The sequence below is a fragment of the Liolophura sinensis genome, chromosome 9, assembly GCF_032854445.1.
Source record: "Liolophura sinensis isolate JHLJ2023 chromosome 9, CUHK_Ljap_v2, whole genome shotgun sequence".
Taxonomy (NCBI): Eukaryota; Metazoa; Mollusca; class Polyplacophora; order Chitonida; family Chitonidae; genus Liolophura; species Liolophura sinensis.
This window is the reverse complement of record NC_088303.1, coordinates 8,047,012-8,074,076: the sequence shown is the minus strand read 5'-3', so window position 1 is coordinate 8,074,076 and position 27,065 is coordinate 8,047,012. Positions and strand designations below refer to the sequence as shown.

General features: G+C 41.1%; 1 protein-coding gene across 1 annotated transcript in view; it reads right to left on the bottom strand.

Moving 5' to 3' along the window:
* Positions 1 to 25,773, bottom strand: part of LOC135475082 (sushi, von Willebrand factor type A, EGF and pentraxin domain-containing protein 1-like) — a 107,230-nt gene extending 81,457 nt beyond the window's left edge. The window contains exons 1-3 of the mRNA XM_064754824.1: positions 25,703 to 25,773; positions 24,904 to 24,918; positions 16,554 to 17,132 (exon numbers count right to left, since the gene is read on the bottom strand). Coding sequence (XP_064610894.1) covers positions 16,554 to 17,132; positions 24,904 to 24,918; positions 25,703 to 25,772 — 664 coding nt within the window. The 5' untranslated portion in view covers position 25,773. The remainder of the gene's footprint in view (positions 1 to 16,553; positions 17,133 to 24,903; positions 24,919 to 25,702) is intronic.
* Between the last annotated feature and the right edge of the window lie 1,292 nt (positions 25,774 to 27,065).

The window sequence follows — 27,065 nt, the reverse complement described above, 5'->3', positions numbered from 1 at the left end:
AGTCACGTGATATATTAGTGCACTTCTATTCGTCTGAGCTCATGCTGGCTTCATCTCCGGCTGTACGTGGGAAGGTCTACCTACAACCTGCGGATGGTCGAGGGTTTTCCCCAGGCTCTGTCATGTTTCTCCCCACCATTATGCTGACCGCCGTCGTATAAGTAAAATGTTTTTCAGCACGGTGTAAAACACCAATCAAATAAATAAATAAATCTGCTAGTCTGCTTATGTATCTGACTGTGGCTTACGTTCTCCGCACACAGTGAGCTTCTTCTCTCGTCTGCTTGAAAACATCAAAAAAGCTAGTTACTTGACTCACGGTCTCACGTGTCGAAATCCTCACTAAAAAATAGCTCATGGTCAGTAGTTGAGCATTTCGCTCTAGTGTGCGGCAAGCTTCGTTGCATAATGACATAGTGCCATCACGCAGACAAGAGATCGCCTACTGGACAGAATAGCCCCAAGGTCCAACAATCACGTGAATGTTGCACAGCGACTGACCAACGCTGCGGCCACCAAAGGCTTGAGCAATGGGAAAATGAGTGCAAAACAAACACACACTCACAACTAGTTAATCTGTCAAAGTTTTCTTGGATCTTTTTCAGGATTATATGCAAATGTGCACCACACAGCAAATGAGCTCATTCCACAAAATTAAGAGCTCATTAAGAGTTTTATAAGTTTGTATTATACGTTTGTTGGCATTCACACGTTTGAGATCAACTATTGGGCAGTGACACAAGGGATCAAGGTCAAATAACATCACTTTCATCAGGGGCCTCCGTGGCTCAGTTGGTTAGCGCTCTAGCGCAGCGTAATGACCCAGGAGTCTCTCACCAATGTGGTCGCTGCGAGTTCAAGTCCAGCTCATGCTGGCTTCCTATCCGGCCGTACGTGTGAAGGTGTGACAGCAACCTGCGGATGGTCGTGGGTTTGCCCCGGGCTCTGCCCGGTTTCCACCCATCATAATGCCGACCGCCGTCGTATAAGTGAAATATTCTTGAGTACGATGTAAAACACCAATCAAATAAATAAATAAATAACTTGTATCAGATGATTACGCCAAATTCCTAGCGTGATGTAATTACGCAGTGAGGTGTATGGAAGCCGTTTGTGTATCAGAATATGCAGGCAAAATGCGAAAGCTCGTAGACAAGCCACCGTGTTATTGTCATGATAAATGGTGGAACCTAGAGTAACAGTGCCGTATCATGGGACAAGAGTTTTTTTTTCGATTTTGTGAAAAGTGAGGTTTGAAGGCAACTGACGCAATGACCCAACTGACGTAAATTCAGAGAAAAAACGAGCTACACAGTCTACGCCTCATAGCAGCACCATCTTGAATACGCCTCAGTCATCAGCTGGTAATGGCTTGAATGAGCAGCAATCGTGTAAGAAGGATGTCAAAGAGAGCCCTAGCCAAGACAATAGTTGGCAGTTTGACCCGACACCGGACAAAACCTGTGCATATTGTCAGTTGGCATTACGTGCAATAAATCCAGAGCTTTGTCAAATCAAGAACGGATAAAGTATTTAAGAACTAAGGGTTTCTGTTATGGTTGTTTCAAACGAGTTCATCAAAGATCTGATTGCCGCAACAAGGCGACGAGCTCAATTTCCCAAAGTCGACATCCAAGTTCTGTGCCTTCAGAGAGGGTAGTCAAGGACACCATTGTGAGTCAAGAGCTACCAGCTGTTGAGGATAACTCCACTGTTAAGGCCTTCTCTAATTTTAGTCAACCTTTGAGTGCCAGCATCGGCTGACGGGATCTGTACAATGGCAGTCGTACCCGTCAGAGTGCGAATGAAGAACAGTTTAACAAGCTTCGAGACATGTGCATATCTCGATCCAGGAAGCAGTATATAGTTTTGTATTGAAGCACTTATGCAGCAACTGGGCGTTCAAAGCGGTAAGGTAAAGATAACCTTAGACACAATGGCTGAGCAAACGTACATTGAGCACATACTTTATCAACCGATTAGACATCGGAGACCTTAACGACAGTACCCCAGTTGTACTTCCAAAGGTATACACCAAACACAAAATTCCTGTAGATAAGTCTCATATCCCAACAAATCGTTATCTCGTAGATGGAACCATCTCCAACACCTCAATCTTTCAGACCTCAACGCGGATTTAGGCCTTAACAATAACTGTCCAGATGTGTACGCGCCGCTAGATGTTCGTACTGGTCTGAGAGAGAGTCCCCCACTGTATGCTCACGCTTGGGATGGGTGGTGTGGAACCTGGTGCGCCCGTCAGACAACGCAGTAAGTTTTTTGAAGAAGATAGAAAAGAATGCCACTTTCAGAGAGGACGTTCATTTTTTGAGCAAGATTAACAACAGTAAGTTTGCTGAGTATATTCCTGACACAGAGCTCGACCGGAACGATGGCAAGATGTGGTATATCCCGCACCACGGGGTATATTCCCGCAAGTCTAACAAAATACGGGTCGTTTTCGACTGTGCTGATAAGTTTGTTGTTGAAAGGACCGGACTTGACTAACAATTTCTTAGCCGTTCTACAAAGGTTCAGGAAAGGACAAGTAGCAATTATGGCAGACATAGAGTCCACGTTTTTCAAAGTTCGTCTGACGAAAGGCGACTGCGACTACCTGCGATTTCTGTGGTGGCAGAACGGTGACCTGAGCTGCAAACCCCAAACTTCCAAAATGGCCGTTCATCTTTTCAGGGCCATTTTGTCGCCAAGCTGCTGCAACGCTACTTCACAGCGCACAACTGAAGACAAGGCTATCAAGCTGATTCAGAAAACCTCTGAACTATGCCGTAGGGGAGGATTCCGAAGTGGTTTAGCAACAGCCAAAGGGTTCTCGAAACAGTGCTGCCGGAGGAGCGGGCTAGGGGGATCAAGAAGGTGGGTCTGCAGAAAGATGGCTTACCGGATAAGCGTGCTTTAGGGGTGCACTGGGCTGCTGAATCAGATACCTTGGGGTTCAGCATTGATGTCCGACATCGCCCAGCTACCTGAAGGGAAATGCAATCGGTGACCAGCTTTGTTTACGATCCGTCAAGACTTTCATCTCCTCTTATACTGCAAGCCAAACAACTACTCAGGCGTAGAACAAATTTGGATCAAGAAATTACAGACTCAGATATGCACAAATGGCAGCAGTGTCTCCATGATCTTCCAGTGTACAGAAGATCTCCCTTCCGAGATGCTACAAACCAGAGGGCTTTGGAGATCTCAGTTGTTGTGAACTAAACCTTTTTTCACATGCCAGAGAAAGAGGCTATGGCGTGGTTGCCTACATTCACCTGATTAACCAACAGAGAAGAATTCACTGCCAGAGTGGTACCACTCAGGAAGATAACCTCAGCACACCTGAGGATGATCCAGAACAGAGGAACCCAATGAATGTGACAGTTCAAGAAGTCAGCGCCATAGATAAGCTGATCTCCGACTATTCCTCCTGTCGGAAACTAAAACGAGCAGTAGCTTGGTTTTTTTTGAAAGCATGCTCAACCGAAAGAAATGGGCAGATACTCGCAAGAAGCTATATACTCGAAGGAGCCTCGTAGAGCTAGATCCAGTGAAAAAACAAATGATAGTGGGTGCGGAAATGAAGACGCTAAATTATCAGAACAGTGCAATGCAGAAGGTCCATTCTTCTGAGTTGACGTTGGTAGCCCTATACTCAGCCGAAAAGTGCCTCATACGTCATGTCCAGAGTAAATACTTTGAAGACGAGATGGAATTTCTCTATGTCAAGACAACCGAAAGAAGAGCAGTCCCATCCATCGTTTGGGCACATTTTGTTAGAAGGGATACTTGGACTAGCTGGTAGGCTGAATCGCGTCAGCATTCAATACGCTGCAAAACATCTCGTTTTGTTACCAAGAACTCCCCTCTTTTGGGGATGATCCTTGAAGAAATCCATACGTCATCTATACACTTGTCAAAAACAGTCGTCATCACAAGATCTAGCGAGGTATTGGATTGTAGAAGCGAGCGTGATAATCACATCCATCTTATCCAAATGTTCAACCGGTCGAAAGTACTACGCTAAGCGAGGTACCCAGAAAATGGTTGACCTTCCCGAAGATACCTTGATGCCCAACGAGCCAACTTTTTCCTGCGTGGGAGTAGATCATTTTGAACCTCTGGAAGTAAAAAGGGACCAGTGCACTGTAAAGAGGTACGGTCAGTGACCTGGCAACTGCCGCTGTCCTGGATACCAACTCTTGCATTAATACTATACGGTGATTTATGGCAAGAAGAGGCAATGTGAAGAAGATGTATTCTGATCATGGGACAAACTTCGTTGGTACCCACCGACAACACGAGACTTGTGGAATTGATCCCACATTGCGGGAACTCTACAGCAATGAGGCATCAAATGGAAGTTCAACACCCCACTGGTTCTGATTTTGGAGGACTTTGGGAGCTATTAATACAATCAATAGGGGAGGTGTTGCATGGCCTTCTGCAGGGAAACATGTGCCGAGTCGACGATGACAGCTTCTCCACATTGCTCTGTGAGATCGATTCGATTTCAAATTCACGTCCACTTACGGAAATGCCCTGCAGCTCTCGTGACCTAAGGGCCAATACTCCTAATGACCTATTACTAATGCAACCTTCCTCCTAGAACATTGATGAAAAGGACTGTTATGTAAGGAGGAGATTTGGGCATGTGCAATATCTGGCAAATATATTTTGGAGGCGTTGGATTCGAGAATATTTGCCACTTCTTCAACAACGTGTGAAATGGACTAAGTGTGAAGGGGAGAGCTTTTAATTCGTGGAAGTATGAACTGACTTGCTTAAGAATAAAAGGTATCTACAAGGAGTCCATTCTGGCTCAAGCAATATGACAGTCTTTGCACGATAAAGCCGATCGTGCCGCCATGCCAGATGCTGGGATCCAGCAGGTTCTTGAGAAGCTGGATAGTTTTTATGGTGATGCTGAGCACAATGAGTATACCTTGGCCGAATTTTATTGTGCACGACAAGGTGATTTAGTGTGACATAACATCTTGGGGTTGTCATCTTGAGGATATTTTGGCAAATGCTGTAGACAGAGGCCAGGATATGCCATCTAAGGCAAATGAAATGTTGCATTCCATGTTTTGGACTGATTTGAAAAAGTGTTTGAAAGATGTTTCAGAGCACAAGTTTGATACCATCATCAATTTTGATAAGATGAGGGTGTCTACAAGGCAAATGGAGTTTGAGCAACGTAGCTAGCGGAAGGGCAGGCTGTAAAACGGCTGATGTAACTGTTTTGAACAGTTAACAGTTGAAGTTCCAGAAGAAAATTTGTCTGGTGTTCGGGAACTTCGTGGTATAGTGCATAAGTTATTGAATGAGTTAGGCATCCTCGAGAAACATTATGGCGAGCAACCTCCTAAACGCAGGCCAGGGTATGATTTTAATGAGGCCACTTACAGCAAGCCTCAACGACATGGTGTCTAGCCTGACCACAGTCGCGGACGTAGTCGTCAAAGAGGTCGAGGGGCACTTCGCTTTCGTAACGACTCCGAGGAACCCACGTGTTTCCAGTGCAAATAAAAAGGACATCTAAAAATAGGAAGTAGAGTTAAATTGGGCGAGGATGAGACGTTAAACGAGAACGGGCCTGCAGGGCGTTGTCCCATACAGGTTATGTCTATTCCTGGAGGTTTACTTAATAGGGAAGAGGATAGGGAATGCGGCTGATATTGTTATTGAGGGGGCTATCTACAGTCGCCTTACTTGACACTGGAGCATTTGTTACTACGATTAGTGAAAGTTTCCATAACCAGCATATAAAAGACACCTCAGGATAGTCTTGATACTGAGTGTGCCGAGGGTCAATCGTTGTCTCATTTCGGGTATGTCGAAGCTAATGTACAGGTAAAGGGTCTGCCTATTGGGGCAAAAAAATGTCTGTTGTTGGTTGTGCGGGATTGTAAGTATTCTGGCGAAGTATCTGTGTTGTTAGCAACGAATATCCTTAAGCATTTCATGCACACCATTCAACAGGAAAATGGTGAGCGTTTCTTACAGCAGGCACACATACACACGCACCGAGGCACTTGGCTCTCCTATGCTTGTTGCTCCGGGAAAAGGGATTGGAAAAGTTCCGTCTGGCCCTTGTAGGGTGTATAGAGGCGAGGAAGGTGTCTGTACCGGCTAACAGCATTGTGACCATACGTAGTAAGTTAAATAAGAAGTTGCCTTCTAATGAGGTTCCACCTGATCTTAACTTTATACCTGCTATTCTGAGCTACAACTGTAAGGAACTGTATCTCACAGGTTACAATATCTAACGTTACTACTCGTATCATGGTTGTTTCGCGAAAACGGGTGATGTGCAAGCTTCAGACTGTGTCTATTGAGGAGGCCAGTGTGAACAGCCATAATGAGGATAGCATCTTGGATCAAGTAGTGTTTGATAAGAGCAATCTTACTTCAAGGGAGTTAGAGGGAGGTATGAGGTAGTTGAAGAACAATGTCGAAGTATTAGCCTCTAAAAATTTGGATCTTGGTAATATCAGCGTAGTTCAACATAAAATAGAACTTGTTGATACCACGCCTTTCAAACAGCGGCACCGTGGAATTTCACCGGCCATGTATAATGACGTGAGAGAACATTTGTGGCAACTCTTGGCAAGTGGAAGAATTAGACCTTCTCATTTGCCCTGGGCGTCGAACGTTGTTCTCGTGAGGAAGAAGGATCGGGGGCTTTCCGGCTTCTCTGGACTGAAAAACTTAAAGTTGAAATTCAGGAAGATCATAAGACTCGGACAGCGTTTACTGTCGGTCCTTTGGGGTTTTGGGAGTATAGCAGGATGCCTTTTGGCCTCGAACATGGGCCAGCGACCTATCAGAGACCCATGGAGAATGTTTTCCATGGTTTGAATTCAAAAATCTGTGTTATCTATATTGATGATTCGTTAATATTCTCAAGAACCTTCGAAGACCATCTATCACTGTAGCAGACAAGGCTTCTAATAATGTCATCTACAACACCATCCACGTATTCTGCTACTACATGTACTCTGAAGGAATTATTTAATAAACACAAAACCTTTCTTAAAGAAAGGCGCCTAAATATACCTACCAGTCATACAGAAATACCACAACTTTACTGGATTCATAAAATGCATAAATCCCCATACAAGGCTCGATTTATTGCGGGTTCAAGAAGTTGTATCACCAAACTATTGTCAACCCTACTTAGAGAATAAGTATTGTGGTGCCATAACAAAAAATTCAGGTGTCAACTGCATGTGGATTCTTAACAACTCCAAACGTCTTACAGAAGAATTTGATGCTCGTATGCATATACTGTACAAAGACGTATCCTCATGGGATTTCTCTACTCTCTATACTACAATTCTTCACAAAGATCTTATTGAAAGAATATCGTCGTTAATTGTCTCGGTATTTACTAAAACAGGTCACCGTTACATTAACGTCTGAAGCAATAAGGCTTTCTTTAGTTCTACTGCTTATAAAGGTTACCACTCATGGGATGTTACATTATTTATTGAATTACATGAATTTCTCATTAAGAACATCTTTGTGAAATTCGGAGATACCATTTACCAACAGTGCATATTCCAATAGGTACCAGTTGTGCGCCTCTTTTGGCAGACCTATACCTGTTTTCATATGAATACGACTATATGCAGAAATTACTTAAAAGTAATATCTTTATAGCTGGATCTTTTTCATTTACCAAGCGGTATATTGATGATCTACTGGCGTTAAATAACCCCCATATTGATGAAGGGGTGAAGGAAATCTATCTGCCTTCAATGGATTTAAAGGAGACATCAGACAGTCCTGATGGTACATTTTATTTGGATCTATATCTGTACAAAGACGAACAAGATTTCCTGTAACGGCGCTTTCACGACAAAAGGGATAATTTCAATCTCGATACTGTAAATTATCCTTATTTGTATAGCAATATGCCAAAGGGTCCTGCATATGGCGTATACATATCTCGCCTTGTAGCATTTGTCACATCTTGCGTAAATCGTGATGACTTTAATCTGCGTCACAAGTTGTTAGTTCAAAAAGTAGTTTGTCAAGGATACCCCATCAAACGCCTTCACTCTAAGTTTCTCAAATTTTACATTGAGTATAACACTCTCGTTGGCAGGTATGGACAGAGCGTTCAGAATCTCTGGCGATCTGCATTGTGATCAACCACATAGATGGCGCTGTTACCCTTATGTACATATCTATCGCGTATATGGTATTTAACAACTCTGATGACGCTGGTTGCCGAGTGTAAAGCTGCGTTTACCGAACGCGCGGTATGTGTATCGCGGGACACGGCAACGGAATGCGGTATAGAGATTTTTTCACTCCAAGCCATTTCCTTAAATCCGTTTACCGGACCGCGGTACGCGGTATGCGTTATGCAAGTCGGTCGTGGTACGTGGTAAAACCGATCGGTCGGTGTAGCGATCTTTCCGCGCAGTATAATATACCGTAACGGTTTAGAGTCCACGTGCAGCAATCATCCGAACCTTCTTCTATTGTTTCCATGCAGTCCTGCGTGCGAAGTTGCTCTCATACAGCTAAAATGCCGAGAGGAAAACAACTTCCCGACGATGCAAGCGAACGTTTGGTCGGACTCGTCAGGGAACGGCCTTTCATCTACGATGCCAAGGACGAGTCATATGGATGGGCACAAGATGAGTAATGCCTGGGAGAGCATAGCAAAAACGTTGAAAGTGGAAGGACTAGATGGTGAGCTTCATGTTTGAGTTTGGAGCCGGTCGTGGCCATGTAGCTAAAGGCGCACGTCTTTCAGCTGTTCGGACATATGAGGCTCAGGCTCAAATCCAGCCTCGGTCAGAGAATTGTAATGATTCTTTCGCTCACACTGTTTTGGGGCCTTGGTGGCTAAGTGATTGACAACGCTTGTACATCTGCAAAAAAGCAGTGATACATTCGCTGGAAATCACTTGCCTTTCACCACTGTGATGTACTCCTGGGTTGCGCTCTGTGTGTGGAACTGGATGTATGACATATGTGAAAGAGTGGCCAGCACTCACCAAAGGTTGGTGGTTCCCTCCGGGTACTCCGGCTTCCTCCACCCGTAAGCTGGCAAGCCTTCATATAAGTGAAAGATTCTTAAGTATGGCTATAAACACCAATCAAACAAACAAACAAACAATCATGTTTGAGTTGATATCTGCACATTTGCACATGATTGTATTACTTATTTAAAAGTGCTAGGGCTAGAAAACGCCTTTGTTTATTATTACAGGAAAAGCATGGCGAGGAAAATGGAAAAACTTGCGAGATAGCTACCTGAAGCAATGCAGACTTCTGAAGGAAAAGAAAAGTGGTGACGCAGCTAGAAAAAGTCCATAAATGGAAGTTCTTTGATACTCTGTCGTTTCTGGAACCATACATAGCTGAAAATGAGTAAGTTCACAAATAAAACAACTTGGTCATTGTCTAGGCCTATACTTACAAATGAAAACACAATGTACTTTGGCAGGAAGAAGTGTAGCTGTTTCTGAACCAAGCAAGAGATGCATGCACTTTCAGGACAAAACAAGTCTTGTTTATATCAGTGTTTGTGTTCGAGTCTGCAATACTGCAAGGTTCTTTCTAAAAGAAAATCATTTGAAACGACAACACACCATTCTTTGTTTCTTTCCAGGGCCAACACTAATGTTCCTGATATCGAAGAAACGGGCGACAACGATTCGTACGCTGGTACACAGAGTGTTAATGAAGATAACAGGTACGTATCATCAATTGTTGTCGGCATCAAAAGAACCTCTCAACACGTGTTGTCTCTGCCATGGAAGCGATTTGCCTCTCATAAAGAAATCCTTGAAGGTATTACGAACAGAAATTGCTTCTTCACTGGCCCTGTTTCCCATACGTGACAAAGGAGCGAGGCCATCAACGGCATCCATGTCTGCCATTTCTTCCATCAGCTGAGTCAATTGGGCTGGAGTACTTGTCCTCTGCAACAAGTTATGCAGTACAAATGCAGCTTTGACGACGGAATTGGCATGGGATGGGTGCAGGGCGATTTTCGTGTGAAATACCCTCCATCGAGCGGCCAAAATACCAAATGCATTTTCCACTATTCTACGAGCTCGACTTAGTCTATAGTTGAATATTTGCTTTTCCAAAGAGTTATCTTTACCAGGGAAAGGGCGCATTAAGTTTGGAAGTAGAGGAAACGCCTCATCTCCCACCGCAACATACGGTAAAGGACCAAGACTTTCAAAACCCGGAATCACTGAGCTAGATGGAAAATTTAATGTCCCATTAGTGAAACATTGTCCCATGTTACTTCGGGCAAAGATTCCTCCGTCGCTATTTCTACCCAACGAACCTGTATTAATTGCAATGAACTTAAGTTTAGCATCAACAAGGGCCATTAGAACGATAGAGCAAGTCCCTTTATAATTAAAATATAGAGGCCCCGATTTCCAAGGCTTCATCACAACCACATGTTTCCCATCTAGTGCACCTAAGCAGTGTGGGAATTGCCAATTCTCCCAAAAGTTAGCTGCTATCAATCTCCAGTCGTTGCTGGTGCTGGGTACATTCATCGCAACATCTCTTTGTTTCCAAATAGCATCACATACTTCTGGTACCAACTTAGATATTGTAGAGACACCGACGCGATAGCTGAAGGCGAGCGATGCATTTGATTCCCCGGTTGCCAGGTACCTGCAAAAATAGCATAGTTATAAGTAGATTGACTACATTCTTTTTTTTTTTTTTCATTCTTTTTTTCATAGGTCTGAAGTTAGCTCCTTTAGTGAATCTCTGCCACTGGAAACTGCAGCTTCATCAGTTTCGCCTACCCCAAGCACATCTACTGGAAGAGTCAGTAAAACTCCAAAGAGAAGTGGAAAACGACACTTAGCAGAGGACACTTGAATTGAATTGCTCTGACTGATTTCATTAATGAAAGCAAAAAGAATCATGAAGAACTTCAAGGAAATACGGAAACTAATCCCGATGAGCTGCTATTCGCGAATTATGCCAAGCGTACGATTTATTTATTTTATTTATTTGATTGGTGTTTTACGCCGTATTCAAGAATATTTCACTAATACGACGGCGGCCAGCATTATTGTGGGTGGAAACCGGGCAGAGCCCGGGGGAAACCCACGACCATCCGCAGGTTGCTGACAGACCTTCCCACCAAGCGTATGAAGGAACTACCAAAGGAAACACAAGCATTTATTAAGCTCCAATTGTCACAAGTCTTTTTTAACGCAGAAAATCAGAGTGGAATACAGATTCCAATAGTGCCTCTACTACCACGAAATGAACTTGCTCCTTTTGCTCCAAATGTTCGATATGCCAACAAGCACCTGGCGCCGATATCTACCCACTACGAGGACACAGGGATACGGAGCCAAAATGAGTGTTCTGGAGCAATGTCCGACCTGCTTTCTGCGGCTATGCACATGACTTTTCAATAGTAGCTGTGCAGAACAGAACAACTTCGCATACAGTAATCTCATGTTGCATTGCGAATCTAAATCAAGAAGGGTTTCTGATTACTTTGCTGTGATTTTAATTGTTTTCATTGTTACCTGTAAGCCATGCCTTGGACAAAAACTATTTTAAGTTAACAGCATAATATTGTGAAGTCAAAAAGTTAAGTCATTTGCACCTATCTTACGTCAATATTTGGTTTCTATCATTCCAGTAAAACAATTACAAGTATTGAAAAGTGCTGTTTGCGTTTATTATCTATGCAATTATTATTATTACCTTATGCAAATTGCCAAACTTTGTCTTGGACAAAGGACTTCTGTCGATCGATGGAACTTGACAAGATCCTCACGTAGCACGAACAAGAGCTGGGCAAATTGTTCACGTCTGAATCGAAAGTAGCATTGAAACATATCTTCGTCTAATCCCAGCTCCTGTACCAGGTTGTGATATGCTTCTTGTTCCTTCCGTCTCTTGAAAATAGGATGAACTGCCCATCTTCGCCTTCGTCTAGAACGTCTCTTCCTTGCTATCACAAAGGCCCCAACGGCGATGATTACATCCCCCTGGATTCGGTTGCGTCGTGATTTGAGAAGGGACGGACCAGATGGGCGCCATGCTTAAGAAACCTGAAGTGATACCGCCACGGACAGTGGTATATTTACCGCGTTTTACATACCGCATTCCGTTGCCGCGACCCGCAATCCGCGTGTTCGGTAAACGCAGCTTAACCGTCTATCTTGTAGACAGCATTTATACAGACCAGTATGTCATGTGTAACATTATAGATGGTGCCTCTTGTAGTATGAGATCCTTACATATTAAAGGGGAAAAACGTAATCGTGCGTTACTTTTGAATCACAGTCTGTTCGGTTAAGGTCTGTTACGCTTGTCATTTTCGAACTGTATCTAATACCGCCTAGCCTGGGGCTAGGAGCCGTAAAGGCAGCCATGCTCATTACATTTGCATGATGCCTTTATGAACAGTTGTAATCAAAGCGCGACTGAGATACCTTGTTTAATTGTTATTTGACCTTTCATGAACTACGAATTTGAACTTTAATATGGAATTCATGCCTGGAATATTCACTGTCTGTTCGGTATCATTGAAAATTGATGACCGCTTCTCTCTTGTGTGATACCGGCTCTATTTCCTATTTGTACAATTTCTTACATACCTTTGTCTTTGAGAGCTAGTGTTAAACGTTGTTTTGGAAATGGATCTTGCGATTATCGACTTGGAACGCCCATTGCGGACTACACATGGTATAGGAATGTCGGACATGACGCTTATATTCAAGCTGTGTTCGACGGGCTAAGGGCTAACAACTTAAAGCTTTCCGCGAAGAAGTGTATGTTATTTAAAAATCAAGTTAGGTATGTAGGACATGCGATTCCCAAGGATGGGATTGAGACGGATCCGGATAAGATTGAGAAAGTCAAGAGCTGGCCAACCCCTAGTTACCCAGATGGAGGTACATCAGTTTTAGGTGATTTTTTTCGGGTTATTGTAGAAAATTTATTAAAGATTTTGCTAATATAGCGCGGCCCCACACAGACTTATTGCCCTTGAGCAGTGCCCAGAAAGGAAGATCTAAAACAAGAACTCGACAGAACCCAGGATCTGAGGTCGGCAAGCAGTGGATTTGGAGTAGGCGCAAGAAGATTCGTTCCAAACGCTGAAAGAGAAGTTACTGTCCCCACCGATTTTGGGATACGCTGACTACGGTAAGCTGTTTGAAGTGCACACGGATGCTAGTCTAAAGGGGTTGGGGGCTGTGTTGTAAAAGCATCAGGGTGATGGCAGGCATGTAATTTCGTATGCAAGCAAGAGTCTCTCCAAATCGGACAGGAACTATCCTGTTAATAAACTTAAATTCTTGGCTTTGAAATGGGCTGTCACCGAAAAATTCCGTGACTACCTGTACGGTGCAAAGTTTATGGTAAAGACCGACAACAATCCGTTAACATATGTGCTTACATGAGCGAAGCTAGATGTAACCAGCCATCGCTGGTTGGCTTCGCTGGTATCGTTTAACTTCAATATTGATTATGTTCAGGGTAAGAGGAATTCGGACGCCAATACTTTGTCGAGAATGTCAACTGGTGTGAGCAAAGTTCTCTCCAAGGATACTGTGAAGGCTATTTGCAGAGTCACACAGGGGAAAAGCCAGCAGTAGAAACACTGAACTGCTCAGAAGAAGTGTTAGACGACTTTGAGATCACACTAGAGCAAGAATAATCGGAGATGACCTCAGATGATTAGAGAATGCAAAAAGGTTAGGGGAGAACGCACTCTATTGCTTTTGAGAAAAAGATGTTACTGGCTAAAATGACTTCAGATGTTTCCAGATGAATTGAAAACTGTGAAAGATGCATCAAGCGTAAATGTCATTTGCCACTCAGGGCACCTATAGTAAACATCAGATCCTCACAACCACTTGAGCTGGCATGCACAGATTTTTTGATGTTAGAGCGATCTAAAGGTGGTTTTCAACAAACTCTGGTCATTACGGACCATTTTACAAGGTATGCAGTGGCAGTGCCTACTAAGAACATGCATGTCAAAACTACTGCCGATGCCATATTTAACAATTTCATCGTTCATTATAGTATGGCGTTGTTGTTGCGTTCGGATCAACGGCCGAATTTTGCAGGAAATCTACTTAGAGAGCTTTGCTCACTTCTGAAAATCTTTAAATCTCGTACCACACCTTACCATCTCATGGGTCAGGGGATATGTGAATGTTTTAATAGGACTCTTTTGGATATGTTAGGAACTTTACCCAACCAGTTAAAGCCAAACTGGAAGTCGCACGTGATGCCTCTTGTTCACGCTTATAACTGCACCAGGTATGAGAGTACAGTGCATGCTCCATTTTTCTTAATGTTGGGCCGTTGTTCTCGGCTCCTACGTGACCTAGCTTTTAGGTGGAGTAACTGTGCAGATTTTAACAGTCTCACAAAGTATGTCGCAGACCTTCGTGGTAGATTAAAGGAGTCGTATGATTTAGCGAGTCAAGTGGCCCAAATGAAGCAGACAGCAAACTATGATCGTGATAGAGGTAGTTTACTGGGTATTTGTTAGGACGTTTAGCCTTTGAAGGTAAGCATGAAATCTATGATCGCTGGGAGAGCGATGTTTATGTGGTATTGAGGCAACTGAATGAATCCCAGTCTTTGAGGTCCAAAGGGAATATGGAGTCGGAAGTAAGCGTACACTGCACAGAAACGTTTAATTGCCTGTTGGGGCAATATCTGGCAAAAAAGGGTTTTCAGACTGTCAGTCAGATGCTTCAGGTGTACCCTGAGAGGAGGGTGATAGTGAAGGGGGTTCTGACGGTTGACGTTTATGACATTTCTCAAATGTCTGAATTGACAGGTATAGAATCAGCTGAGCCGTTGCAGGATGCGGAAGTGGTGCTGCCACCTAATGAACCAGAACCTGATCAAAGGCTAATCCTCGCGCCAAGAAGATCATCTCGAATTAAGACGATGCCCAAGTGGATGGCCTCTAGTAAGTTTACAATGAGCAACAGGAGTGCTTGGGCTGCAAAAGTCAATGTTTCACGCTCATTTCAGATTCCAGCATCTCGGGCGAGATGCGGGATGAGGTTTGTCGAACCCCTGTTTTTTGTCCTGAGGATAAGCCATTCCTGTGCATGAAATGACGGGCACTCATTTTCGCACAAGGGATAGTATGTGGCGGTAGGTAGTATTTGTATTTTATTTTAATCTTATTATAAGGATAAAAAAAAGTAAGTCAGGGAGCAGGCAGGGATATTTCTATAATCATCCCAGCGTGAAAACCTGTTGGAGTTTGGCATAGTATGTTAGCGCTTGCATCACATGACACGTTGTCGATGTTTTGATTGCTCAGCAGTAGGCGGCATTGTGTTTCGGGGGAGCTGGCTGTGCGGACTTTGCTTGTCGCAGACAACATGTTATACAGTCTAATGTTTTGCCAATCAGTAGAAGTCTGAGTTTTCCCACTCGTGCAATGTGGAGATGGGTAATCGGGCGTAGCCCTCGTCCATTGGCGGGTTATGGTTTTTATGTGGGCCTTGTACCCGTCTGAACCTGCTGGGAATAAACGGTCCCCTTGACTTTGTTTGTTTCCTTGACTATATGTTTAAACCCCGTTACAATTTGAACAATTTGGCAAGATATATATGTATGTGTTATTTCTTAAAAACCATAGGAGTAAAATACAAGCTCTGCTTCACAGTTTCATAAGTCAAAAGTCAGGTTTTGTTGATGTTCACAATTTACAATGCTGTGCAGTGTTGGGTTGATCAACGTACTGTAATTTTAGTTTATTATCAGCTGATGTTCTCAGAATATGACCCAATGCTTTTTATTTCCCCATCATCTCATGTTGTCTAAATTATCTCCTTATCTACTAGCCACTGCTTCATGCCAGCGAAATGCCCGGATGTGCATGGTCAAGAAGACAATTTTTGGTGACTACATTATGTTTTGTGGTCACTATAATGCCTACAGTATAAGGAAACCACCCAATATGACCAACCCAAATACACATATATCCTTTTGTGCCAAAGCATTCAGTTAAGTGTTAGTCTTGTTGTTAAATGATCTAGGATTTCATGCATAAAACTGTTGAAAGAAGATGTGCATTGATTTACTTAACTGTCAAAAAAAAGCTCGACACCACCATAAATACAATAGCCACCAGTTTTACGGGGTGAGGAAACTGAAGTTTGATGCATGCTTGACACACTATATATTCATCACTTCCAAGGGAACCGAAGTGGCCAGAGTAAACCACCAGCTAATGGCATGTCAAAGACAAACTTTCCCACATAATTATGGACACAATATTGGGGGAAACCAAGAAGTCCTAATGAACATTATACTACGCAAACAGTATCATCGACCACTTATTGCCACCATGCAAGGTCCCACAAACAGTTACAGAAGGGTAATTCTATGTCCATTGAAAATTCTTAATCATCTGTAACTGATATACAGTACATTTACATTATTTCCTTTTTATACCTTAAACTCAAAATTCACACTCAGAAGGAGTCAGATGTTAATTTAAATTCGCTAAGTACTTTCCATACACTACATATACATACCTCCACATGTTTTCATCACAAGTTCATCTATAATTGAGGACATACTGTCAAAGTCTGACACACGATACATATTTTCTTCGTCAGGGTCGCTAGCAATGGCGTTCAGCTCGTCGAGATCAGCATTACTTCCAATTCCCAAAGCGATAACTTCTGCCCCACTGCTGTGTAATAGATTTGCCTGGTACGCCGTTTTTGTAGGGTCTTTGGATTTTCCATCAGTTAGAACCAAGACTACATTGGGTACATCTTGCCGATCTCCTGCTGACTCCTGTAGCACGTTCATACGCGCAGAATACAACCCACGATCGGTATATGTTTCCCTACCAAACGATCGGATATTGTCCATGGCAGAAATTAGTTCTTCTTTCTGATAATACGTGTCCAGATAGAACTCTACATAAGCCTCAATATTAAACACAACCAGACCAACTCTAGTGTTAGCAGAACCGATTTGATATCTTGAAATCATTTCTTTGATGAATGCTTTCATGGTTTCGTATCCGTGAGTCTGAACGCTACCCGAGAGGTCCATGACGAAAACCAAATCAATTGTAGTGGTACACTCGATAGATGTGTTAACTGAAAATAAAATGCACTGTTTAATAGTTAAGCATTTACATCTGAGAATATGTCCTGAATTTAACAAGTATGTTTAATAGTTAAGTATTTACATCTGAGAATATGTCCTGAATTTAACAAGTATGTTTAATAGTTAAGTATTTACATCTGAGAATATGCCCTGTATTTAACAAGTAATAAAATATGGAAACAACATACATGTACAAAGGACACCCCAGTTATACCTTACTGCATAGATCGGCCGCTCTTGTCGGTCACCTTTAGACACAAGTTAGAATATAGCTTTCAATAACCTTTCAGTATTTTATATCTGGTACACTTAGCCTCTAATCACTATAAGCATCCAAAACAAACTGTTAATAAAAGACCTTTTACGATTAAAGTTATGGCTCGGCATTTCAAATATTGGATGCCATATTAAAGTAGACATTAATTAGCAGAACAACATACATACATGTCCACATCAGTTCACTCAAGCACCCAGTTTAAAGCATCTGCATCTTATATTACAGCTTATTTAGTATCTAAATAAATAAAAATCTAAATGGATATTCTATATCCCTACGGCTGTATGTTGGAGATTATGTGATCACCCTTTACAGCGTGGGCGAAAATAGACTTCCGATTTCGAAGCATGGGGAAATGGTCTAAATGTTTCCACTCAATCAGTGACCAGTAATCCCTGTATAACAAGCCGGAGGTGATGCATAAACACCATGAACCTCAATCAAATTGCACTCCGAGGAAAAAAAAAACTATGGATTGTAACTAGCAGAAGCTACAGATAATTGCTTATCCTAACAAACAACGCTAACGTTGGGAATTCAGGGAGTAGCCATACTAGTTTATTTACATCCCCATTCTCGTCATGTGTATTTACAGTATGTGACAGAAACTACTAGATACATTAACCTAATAGTAACAGAAACTACTTTGCTGTTCATCAGATGGTCTAGCCATGTGAGAGAAAAGAAACTCAATATTCCTACTACAATTAAGTGTATATACATTGGCTAAAATGAGCAAACCAGGTGTTCCAACAATTAGAAGAGATAGGGCACTTGTCTTCAATTAACAATACCGGGTTATCCTCCTATGGTTCATTCAAGCCACATTCCAGTGCCTCGATCATCAACACTGGTATGTGGGACCTGGTAACCCGCACTCCGAAGGAACAATTCAAAACCAATGCTTCCTCTCCGGCCGTAAGTGGGAAGGTCTGTCAGCAACCTGCGGATGGTCGTGGGTTTCCATTGGGCTCTGCCTGGTTTCTACCCACCATAATGCTGGCCGCCGTCGAATAAGTGAAATATTCTTGAGTACGGCGTAAAACACCAATCAAAACCAATGAATCTCTTGGCTGGATGGGTGTCCGGGAGCAAGGGATCATGGGAGCATGGGGGCACGGGAGCACTCCACTGTAACCGGATGCATGTACCCACGCTGACCTTCAGTACAGCAAGCTTATTACATTTAACCCAGTACTCTTTAAAGGGATACAGAATAAATCCTGACTGGCTGATGTGAGAGATAGGCAAGCAAAGGCTAAGCTGAATTTTAGATATATGATACACACATTCAAGCGTGACCAAGACACGTGGTTAACTACACGGCATGTACTTAAGAGATATAACCACTACCTCAATAATTCCATCTCGCATTATCATGATCAAATCTTTCAAGACTTACCACACTATAGTAGCATACAAGATATCTGGAAGATTACTGGAATAACCAAAGTAGCACCTCTGGCTGTGTTTGATACATTAATCAAACACATGAGAATCTACTTTATAACATTCACACACATGTATATAATTTCAAAATCAACATGAACATCTGCTAACGCCCATTAAACACACAAGGCAAAGTGCGCTATTGCTGCACCAACATGGCCCCCAGCTCTTAAACATTCTGGGGTTGACGTCTCAAGACGTCAAAACTTCTTCCAAGGGCATGCCATACGTGTTCGAAGGGATCGGGGCCACGTGATCTCAATGACCACTCCATGACCTAAACACACGCATTTCGCATTGTCATGCTGGAATTGGAGGCCTGGGCCATGATGGGGCATCCATGAACGGCACAAGCTCCAAGACAAGGACCTTCATGGTCATGATATCTTGATGCACTGAGGTACCCACAAATTACTTAAGGACGTGAGCGCTCGTTTTGGCAAAAACTCCCCATTATGTTACCACCTTTCTCAGAATCAAAGATGGGCAGCGCAAAAGCGGTCTCTGGGCAGATATGCGATCTGTAAACAGTGCGCAACTGGCTGACGTCTGGGTCGTAAAACGATTATGTGAATGATGTAGCCAAATTTGATTCCCCTTGGTAGTTTACCATTGCCCTAAATGACACCCATTTCAACCTTTGGAAATGATCGAGTACTACTACTGGGAATTGCAACATTATCTTTTAATACCAGTCTTGCAGCTCCTTTCTGTAACTTCAACATTGTTTTTAGAACTGGTATTTCTCCATAATCAACGCAGTAATCAAAGTGAGGGAAAAATCTGACTATAATGAATGACTAACTATTTTCGTTTTCTTCTGAGAATCCCTATGGCTAGGAATTGTATTTTTTCTCACACTTTGTACCTGGTCATTTCACATTAGGTTTTCTTCAATACGGATACCCTAAACCTTAGTACACCTGACCTTGTCTAGATTTTTTCCATTAACTGCTACACTGAATGAATTATGGTTGACAGCATGCATTTAAGTGCTCTCTGGATCGAATCAGCTTACATTTGGATTTATTGACATTTATAAACATACAATTTGCATCACACCAACATCATACTTATATATGCGTATTTTCTGTTCAATTTTTGATAGATTATCAGCTGAACTATAAGCAGTAGTTTCAGCTGAAAAGTTCAGGTCTGACTAATATACAATGGTATATCATTAATATACATAATAAAAAGTGGGCCGGGGTCCTAATATGGAGCTCTGTGGAACTCCTGCCTGAACATGCAAGGCATTTAACATTTCTCGTCCCAAAACAGCCATCTGCTTTCCGTTTTACCAATAGGTTTTTAATAAATTAACAGCAGTGTTGTGGAACTTGCAAATTTCAAGTTTTTGAAGTAAAATCTAGTGACTGTCAAGACGGCAGTTTCACAAAAGTGTAACGGTCTAAAGCCTGACTGAAAATCCTGTAGTAAGATGACATGCCATAGATATCCATCAACGCTAACATATTGAGCGATTTTAGACTATATGGATAAAGTAGAGATAGGATGATAATTTTCATTTTTTTTTTTTTGGGGGGGGGGCACCCTTATTGAGAGGTATGGTATATAGTATAGAAAAATATTTGGTATAGGGAAACAAGTATCACGCGAAACTTCATCAATTTTTTGCTTTTTAAGTCTTTCAAACCGAGGAACACATTTCTTGCTCTGGATGTCTCAGATAGACTCATTACATGAAGGCTTCACCAATTCTGAAAGTGTCTGTTATCACATTGTCATCCTTATCGGACATAACTTCTTGTAAATTGTTTAGTTTAGGATTAATGTTTCGCGGAATTTTCCAGATACTGCTAGAAGAGGATGTGTAGTCTTTCAGGTCACTTAAGAATTTTTTTATTCCTAGCTTTTAAATTTTTACAGCATCCTTATTTCTCCAGTGCTTATAATTTATCACCTTTGTACATGTCTCACCGATGCATGGATTAAGTATATCCTCAGTAACTCGCGTAGTTTTCAGTGGCGAATGCTTATCAAGGACACCTTGAAACAGAACAAACCATTTGTTTGTCGCTTGTTCGGCATTTGTGATGTATTCAACACTTTCTAAAAGGCGCATCAATAAGGTTTGCCTGAAGAGATTTATCAAAGTGCTTAGGGTATTTAATTATTGTGTGTTTGTGACCTTTACTGTAGTTAATTTTGGATTTTAAAGTAATGCTAATTGGAAAATGGTCATGGAAAGAAAAGGGACATAAACAGACAGGATACTGTCAGTACTATTAACATAGATGTGATCAATTCATCTTGCAATTCTGGTTTGGAGAATTAACTACTTCAATAAGACTAAATGAATCAAACCTGCATGCTGCTCCATTTATGATGTGCAGTGTTATATACATGTAGATCAACACTGCAGAATAAGCTCCTTTTGTTCACTGTCAGCCTTTTTCAGGTTTGATGTAAACTCATTCACCCATGAGGTAGGTGAATTTGGCGAGCAGTATCGAAAATGTGTTAAAAATGAGTTTGACTTGGCAGGCTTGATTTCAAGCCAGATTTTTCAAGATTGTTTTCAAGATCCCTTCGTCTATCGTAAGGCAAACCATTTGCTCCGTACACTACTACTGGTATATTGTGCTTAATTGTGTCCGCACGAGGCTCCAGATGCTTTCTTCACCTGTGTCGAACCAGAGTCATTTTGCCTGTCAGCTTCTGCTTTGTTCAGTTCCGCTTGGGTGGCACATTCTTTCATAATAGACTTGACTTTCTGTTGAGTGTCTCTTAGTTCCTGGATTTGTCTGTTTAGTCTCTGGGCTTCATTCTCAAGAAAGGCCTGGCATTTCCCTCATTTCGTACACATAGCTGATGATGCTTACTTGTTGACACTTATGGTTTGACAGAGGTTTTGAGGTACACGAGGTTGGTTGGTCCGACATTGGATGACTTATTGACAAGGAAAGACGAGAGTTCCCCACGTTTACATATACTCCTGGCCACAAATGATTACAGGCGACCAACAGATTGCCACTTTCTTTATCCGGCAAGTGTGAGGCGCATCGTGTAACCTCTACATAAATACTTAGACTATCTGGAAAGCTGAAAATTGTACAAATCCAACAAATACACTATTGCTGACAGGAATTCAAAACTAAAATCTGGGTGTGCTAAATCGCTTCCCAAGGCCTTCCATCCCCCAACATTTTCCAAAAATAAAAGAAATAAAACGTTAAAAGAATTGACAGGATGTCGTGTTGCTTAGTTTTGGCTTCATATGGATTGTTTCATGAGAAATTCGTGGTGTGCACTGATTGCACTACTGGTACATCCTTCCATTTTGAATGGAGAAATGTAGTATCAAAAGAGAATACAGTGTACATGAAAATCCATTACTTCACTAATTAAGGAACTGAACGGGAGTAATTATGAAAATGTAATTACGCGCTTGTAATAAACTTAATCATGCACAATTTTAGATCTTAGGAGAGATGTATGCTAAGTTTCACGGAAACAGGTTCATTACTTTAGGAAGAGATGTATGCACACAATCTGATTACATGGAAAGCAATGTTAAGCTAAGTCCTAAATTCATGTAGTCGTGAAAATAATTACCCGATTGCCATTAAACTTAAGCATGCACAAGTTCAGATAATATGCAAGACCTGGTACTTGTCAGGAGATGCATTCCAGTATACTTGGAGGCCATCTTGCAGAACAGCAAAGAACCACTTACATTCACATGCACCTTGACATGTGCACCTTACCTGGATTTTTAATGCTAACAACTTGATCACCATAATGAAGAATCTGCCTATGAATGGGCTAAAATCGTAGCCTATACTTATACCTAGGTTTTTCATAATAACAATATGACTATACCATATTCTAGCTAATGTTTTTATTTATTTGATTGGTGTTATCTTATACGACGGCAGCCAGCATTATGGTGGGAGCAAACCCGGCAGAGCCCGGCGGAAACCCGCGACAATCCTCAGCTTGCTGGCAGACCTCTAGCTATTGTAAGACCGTTGTGCACAGTGAGATATCATCATCGCACTGTCCCCCAGTAATCTGAGCATATGCATGCGAGCTTTTGAATACATCAAGTCTGCTTGAAAGAAACTCACTGCAGTGAATTTTAATATTCTGATGGTAGAAGATATGGGTTACAGAGTACATAGCCTATATAAACATACTGGCACTTTCACAAAGCTAAAGTGAGTTTTCCATGTAACTAATCTATCAGAATATTGCACAAGCACAAATGCCCTACCCTGTACGCCAATATGACACGGGTATATGGCAAGTTATTATCACTGGGCTGTCTCATGGTAATCTGGGTCTTCCTGTGAAGCTAGTCATATATGCATGATAACCACTAGCTGAGACATGGCCAAGTGGTAATGAGTATTTGCTTACTTGGTTATGATTATTATATACCCTAATTCTTCTAAATTTTGGGACAGATATTAGTCGTGTTGAAAGCAAAATATTACATTTCGTTACCTGTCTTTTGGCAAAGTATGTTTTTTTAAAGATATGAGTATGGTCTAACCATGTGATAAAAAAGAAACTCAATGTGCCTGCTAGAAGTACATATATATTGGCTAAAATGAGTAGATCAGGTGTCCCAAAAATTAGAGGAAAAAGGGTAGCCTTGTTTTGATGAAATTAAAGTCTACAAATTTTGCACTAAGTTGTGAACATGCTGAGCCCATGTAGCCAAGCTGCCTTAGATAATGATAGATTTAACACTTGGAAGGTTTAATTCGTGTAGTTACTTTGACAATTGAATGTACAATTCATTTACATTCACAACATTTATTGTCTTGGTCAATGCTAGCGCTGTATGTGTTGCATTGCCAAATACTTATATGCACACACAAAACATGAACTCACTGCATTTACTTTCACCAATCGCATATTCACTATAGATTAATTTTTCATTTGGTCGTTACAACTAAAGATATAACGATATTACACATGTAAATAGGTGTGATTATTTGTTGTGAGGATGTTTTTACACAATATCATGTTTATGATAGACATGTCTGACTGTTATATTGTATGTGGTAACAACTGTCACTTGTATATATACTTGCTATGGGCATGATTGGGTGAGACACTGCTGATGTATATGACAACTCAAATTATGCAGGGACAACTTGTGCTGGGCAACCAGCTCTTGGTTGTTATCTTAGTATAATGTTGCTTATGCTTATTGTTCATGCCACAGTTGTTGTGGGTGACATGGGCCAGTTCTTATGTGACTTTGCAATTCAGCCACTTATAATTTAATAGGTTGTTTGCATTTTGCTATGGTCAGAATCCTGGAATAGTACAAAGCATAAATCAGTCAGTTGTCAACTCCAGTCATCCTTGGCATGGTTATACCTGATCAGTGAGTATGAGGATAACCTTGTGCATTGCCTCACTGCTCTTGTATTAGTTATTACTACCTTGGCATATTTTAGGTGTTTTTAGGTGCAATTTATATTTTATCCTGATCTTTTAATTACATGCTTTTAACATATACAACCACAGCAGTTCTTTGTATAATTATTTGTATTTTGTGTCTAGGCGTGGTCATGCGTCCCCAGCATGCAGTCCTATATGTACCTAAAGGGAAAAGGTCTACACATAAACTGGCATGTAGAGAATGAGTGTACTGTCTCCCTGTTCACGTATTCTTCCTTTTTTGCTACTGTTCTACATGTCTTTTGTTTCCTTTTGTTCAATATCAATAAATCTGGATTTAACTAGTGAAAGGCATTTTCAGCGAGTTGTTGTTTCTTTCAAGCTGACTATTCATAATTTGTTACTGCACAAATTTACCCATGTTACCATAAAACAGTCTGATGATAATCTTGCCATACACCCAAGTCTTACACTATGATGATCTTTGACTGAACAAAATACCCTTACGGATCTTGTGAAAGGTGATCTCTTGGTTTTAATGCACTGGCTTATTATGTACAATTGTAAAGTTTTAGTTTGTTAGCTTTTATTTTGTGTATACATCTGTCAGTACGTATTATATTTGTTTTCAGTCATGTGCATATGCTTACCTTCTGGTATTAAAACTGAAAGAAAAAAGAAGAAAAAATATACCAATTATTGCACATCCTAGTAGGTAGTTTTTCAACAGTGTCTTTAGGCCATTTACAGGAATTCATATCAATGTTAGATTGTTGCCATATGTTCCAATTTCACCCAAGTGCACTTCTAGAGACACAAAATTCATAAAATATTACTGGCTCTTGGTGCTGAAAATTAGTTTTCCAGTAGAATATCATTCATCAATTAAAAGAATTAAATAAAAATGAAAGACGTAGTCTTGAAGGAAATTTTAGATTTTATCTCTATAGTATTTAATTGATTCAATTAAGTTTTTATAGTAAATATTTGTCACAGAAACAATATATACACTGCATGGACATTAATAACTGTCACAGTTTCTTTTCCAATAAAAACCAATATAAAACTGCGTTTAAATTATTAGGCATGTTCCAGCAGCTTTACTGGAAACCAGAACCATGTAAAATCAGAATAACACAAATCTTTTTGTGTTAGGACCAGGAAACTTGCAGGCAAACCAGAAGAACTCTGAGTACTGCTCCTAGTGTCCAGTTTGACTTTTGGCTTAAATTCTGATGCTAGTCTATGTTTTGGGATTAATGTTGTACTTCATAATTTTTCAGCTGATGACCATTTTTTTTCTTACAATTTCTTGAAAGTTTTACAAAAAAATTCTTCCATCCATCATGTATTTTATAGTCCGTAGATTTTCCCAGTTCTCTAACACAACGTCATTTTCACTGAGTAGGCAAGTTTTTACTTTTGCAGTATTGAAGTAGCTGTACTTACATAATCCCAGCACCTTAACTATCAATAAGACTGAGCCACCTTCATCTCTTCTTCTTGATCTGGAAATCATTCTGTTGGCCAAATCAAAGTAATATAATTAGTCTATTATATCACCACTCCTCTAAGGCCATGTTCAGCTTAATGGTGTTTCTTACATTCCACCTCTTAGATCTAGGAGGGCTGTATTTTCTACCATATAGCTTTTTCACACAAACAATTTGCAGACTAATATATGTCCATCTACACAGCAAATTCAGAAGACTGAAAAAGAAAACATCTATATAGTTGTATTATGATTCTGTCTTTTGGCTTACATTTTCTAGTAACAATACAGTACAATACAATAATGTGTTGTAGAATGATCTTGTTTGTGTTTTCCACATTGCAGCACAAGTATGTACAAGGTGCTGGAGACAAGTCAGATGCCCAACATCAACCGCACCTGCTTTGGATTGCTGTCATCACTGTAGACACTATAATGCCGTACAATTCATTGTCTCCCTTTAACCAATGAAGTTTTTGATTTGGATGTGATTTGATTATACGAGTTGTCTCCCCTGTAAAGCTCAGAGTCAGAAACTAATTTTGTGTAATTTCCATGTAGATTTGTTGAAGTCTGGCTCTGACCGGTGATTTGCTACGATCATACAACTAACTAAAGTCTTAATGGAGCCATGTGTGCCAAACGAAAAGACGAAGTTGAACAATGGCCAACAGGAAGTGTATGAAACGTACTAGTATGATGTCCTGTAACTTCTGAGATGATGGATTCCCTTGAAACTTAACGTATCGCGTCGATAGATAGTGGTTGTCTTAGTTGTTAAGCTGAAATGTAAGTGCATTCACTATAAGAGTGGCGCTGTGCCTTAAATGGCCACCAAAGTCAAAGTCATTGGAGACATTGGAAAGGTAACAGAATCTTCATATAGTGTGTGAGAAGGTCATCCCAAATTGCTAAGGTCAAGAAATGTGAACGTTGCCGTTCAAAAAGCAGACAACTGGATGATCGCGTGATAAAAATAATAATTGCGAACAGAGCGACAGAAATAATATATATATTTATACACACTGTTTACCACTGATAAGACGTCTGCTTGCTCCCTGGGCGCTGCTCTATACTAGTCACGATAACCTCGTGCTTTCTCGCGATACCTGGCGTTGGATAACCAGGACGAGAAGCCGGCTAGGAGGGAGATACATGTACATGAATATTATGTATATCCTATATAGGCTCTAGTGCCATGCTAGATACAGTTAAAGGACACAAAGGTTCTTAACTGTGGCATAGTAAAAAGGGGGATGGAAGGGTGTCCCATATAACTTATGTTAGACGGAATTCCAGTAAAAGCACTATAGGCCTATG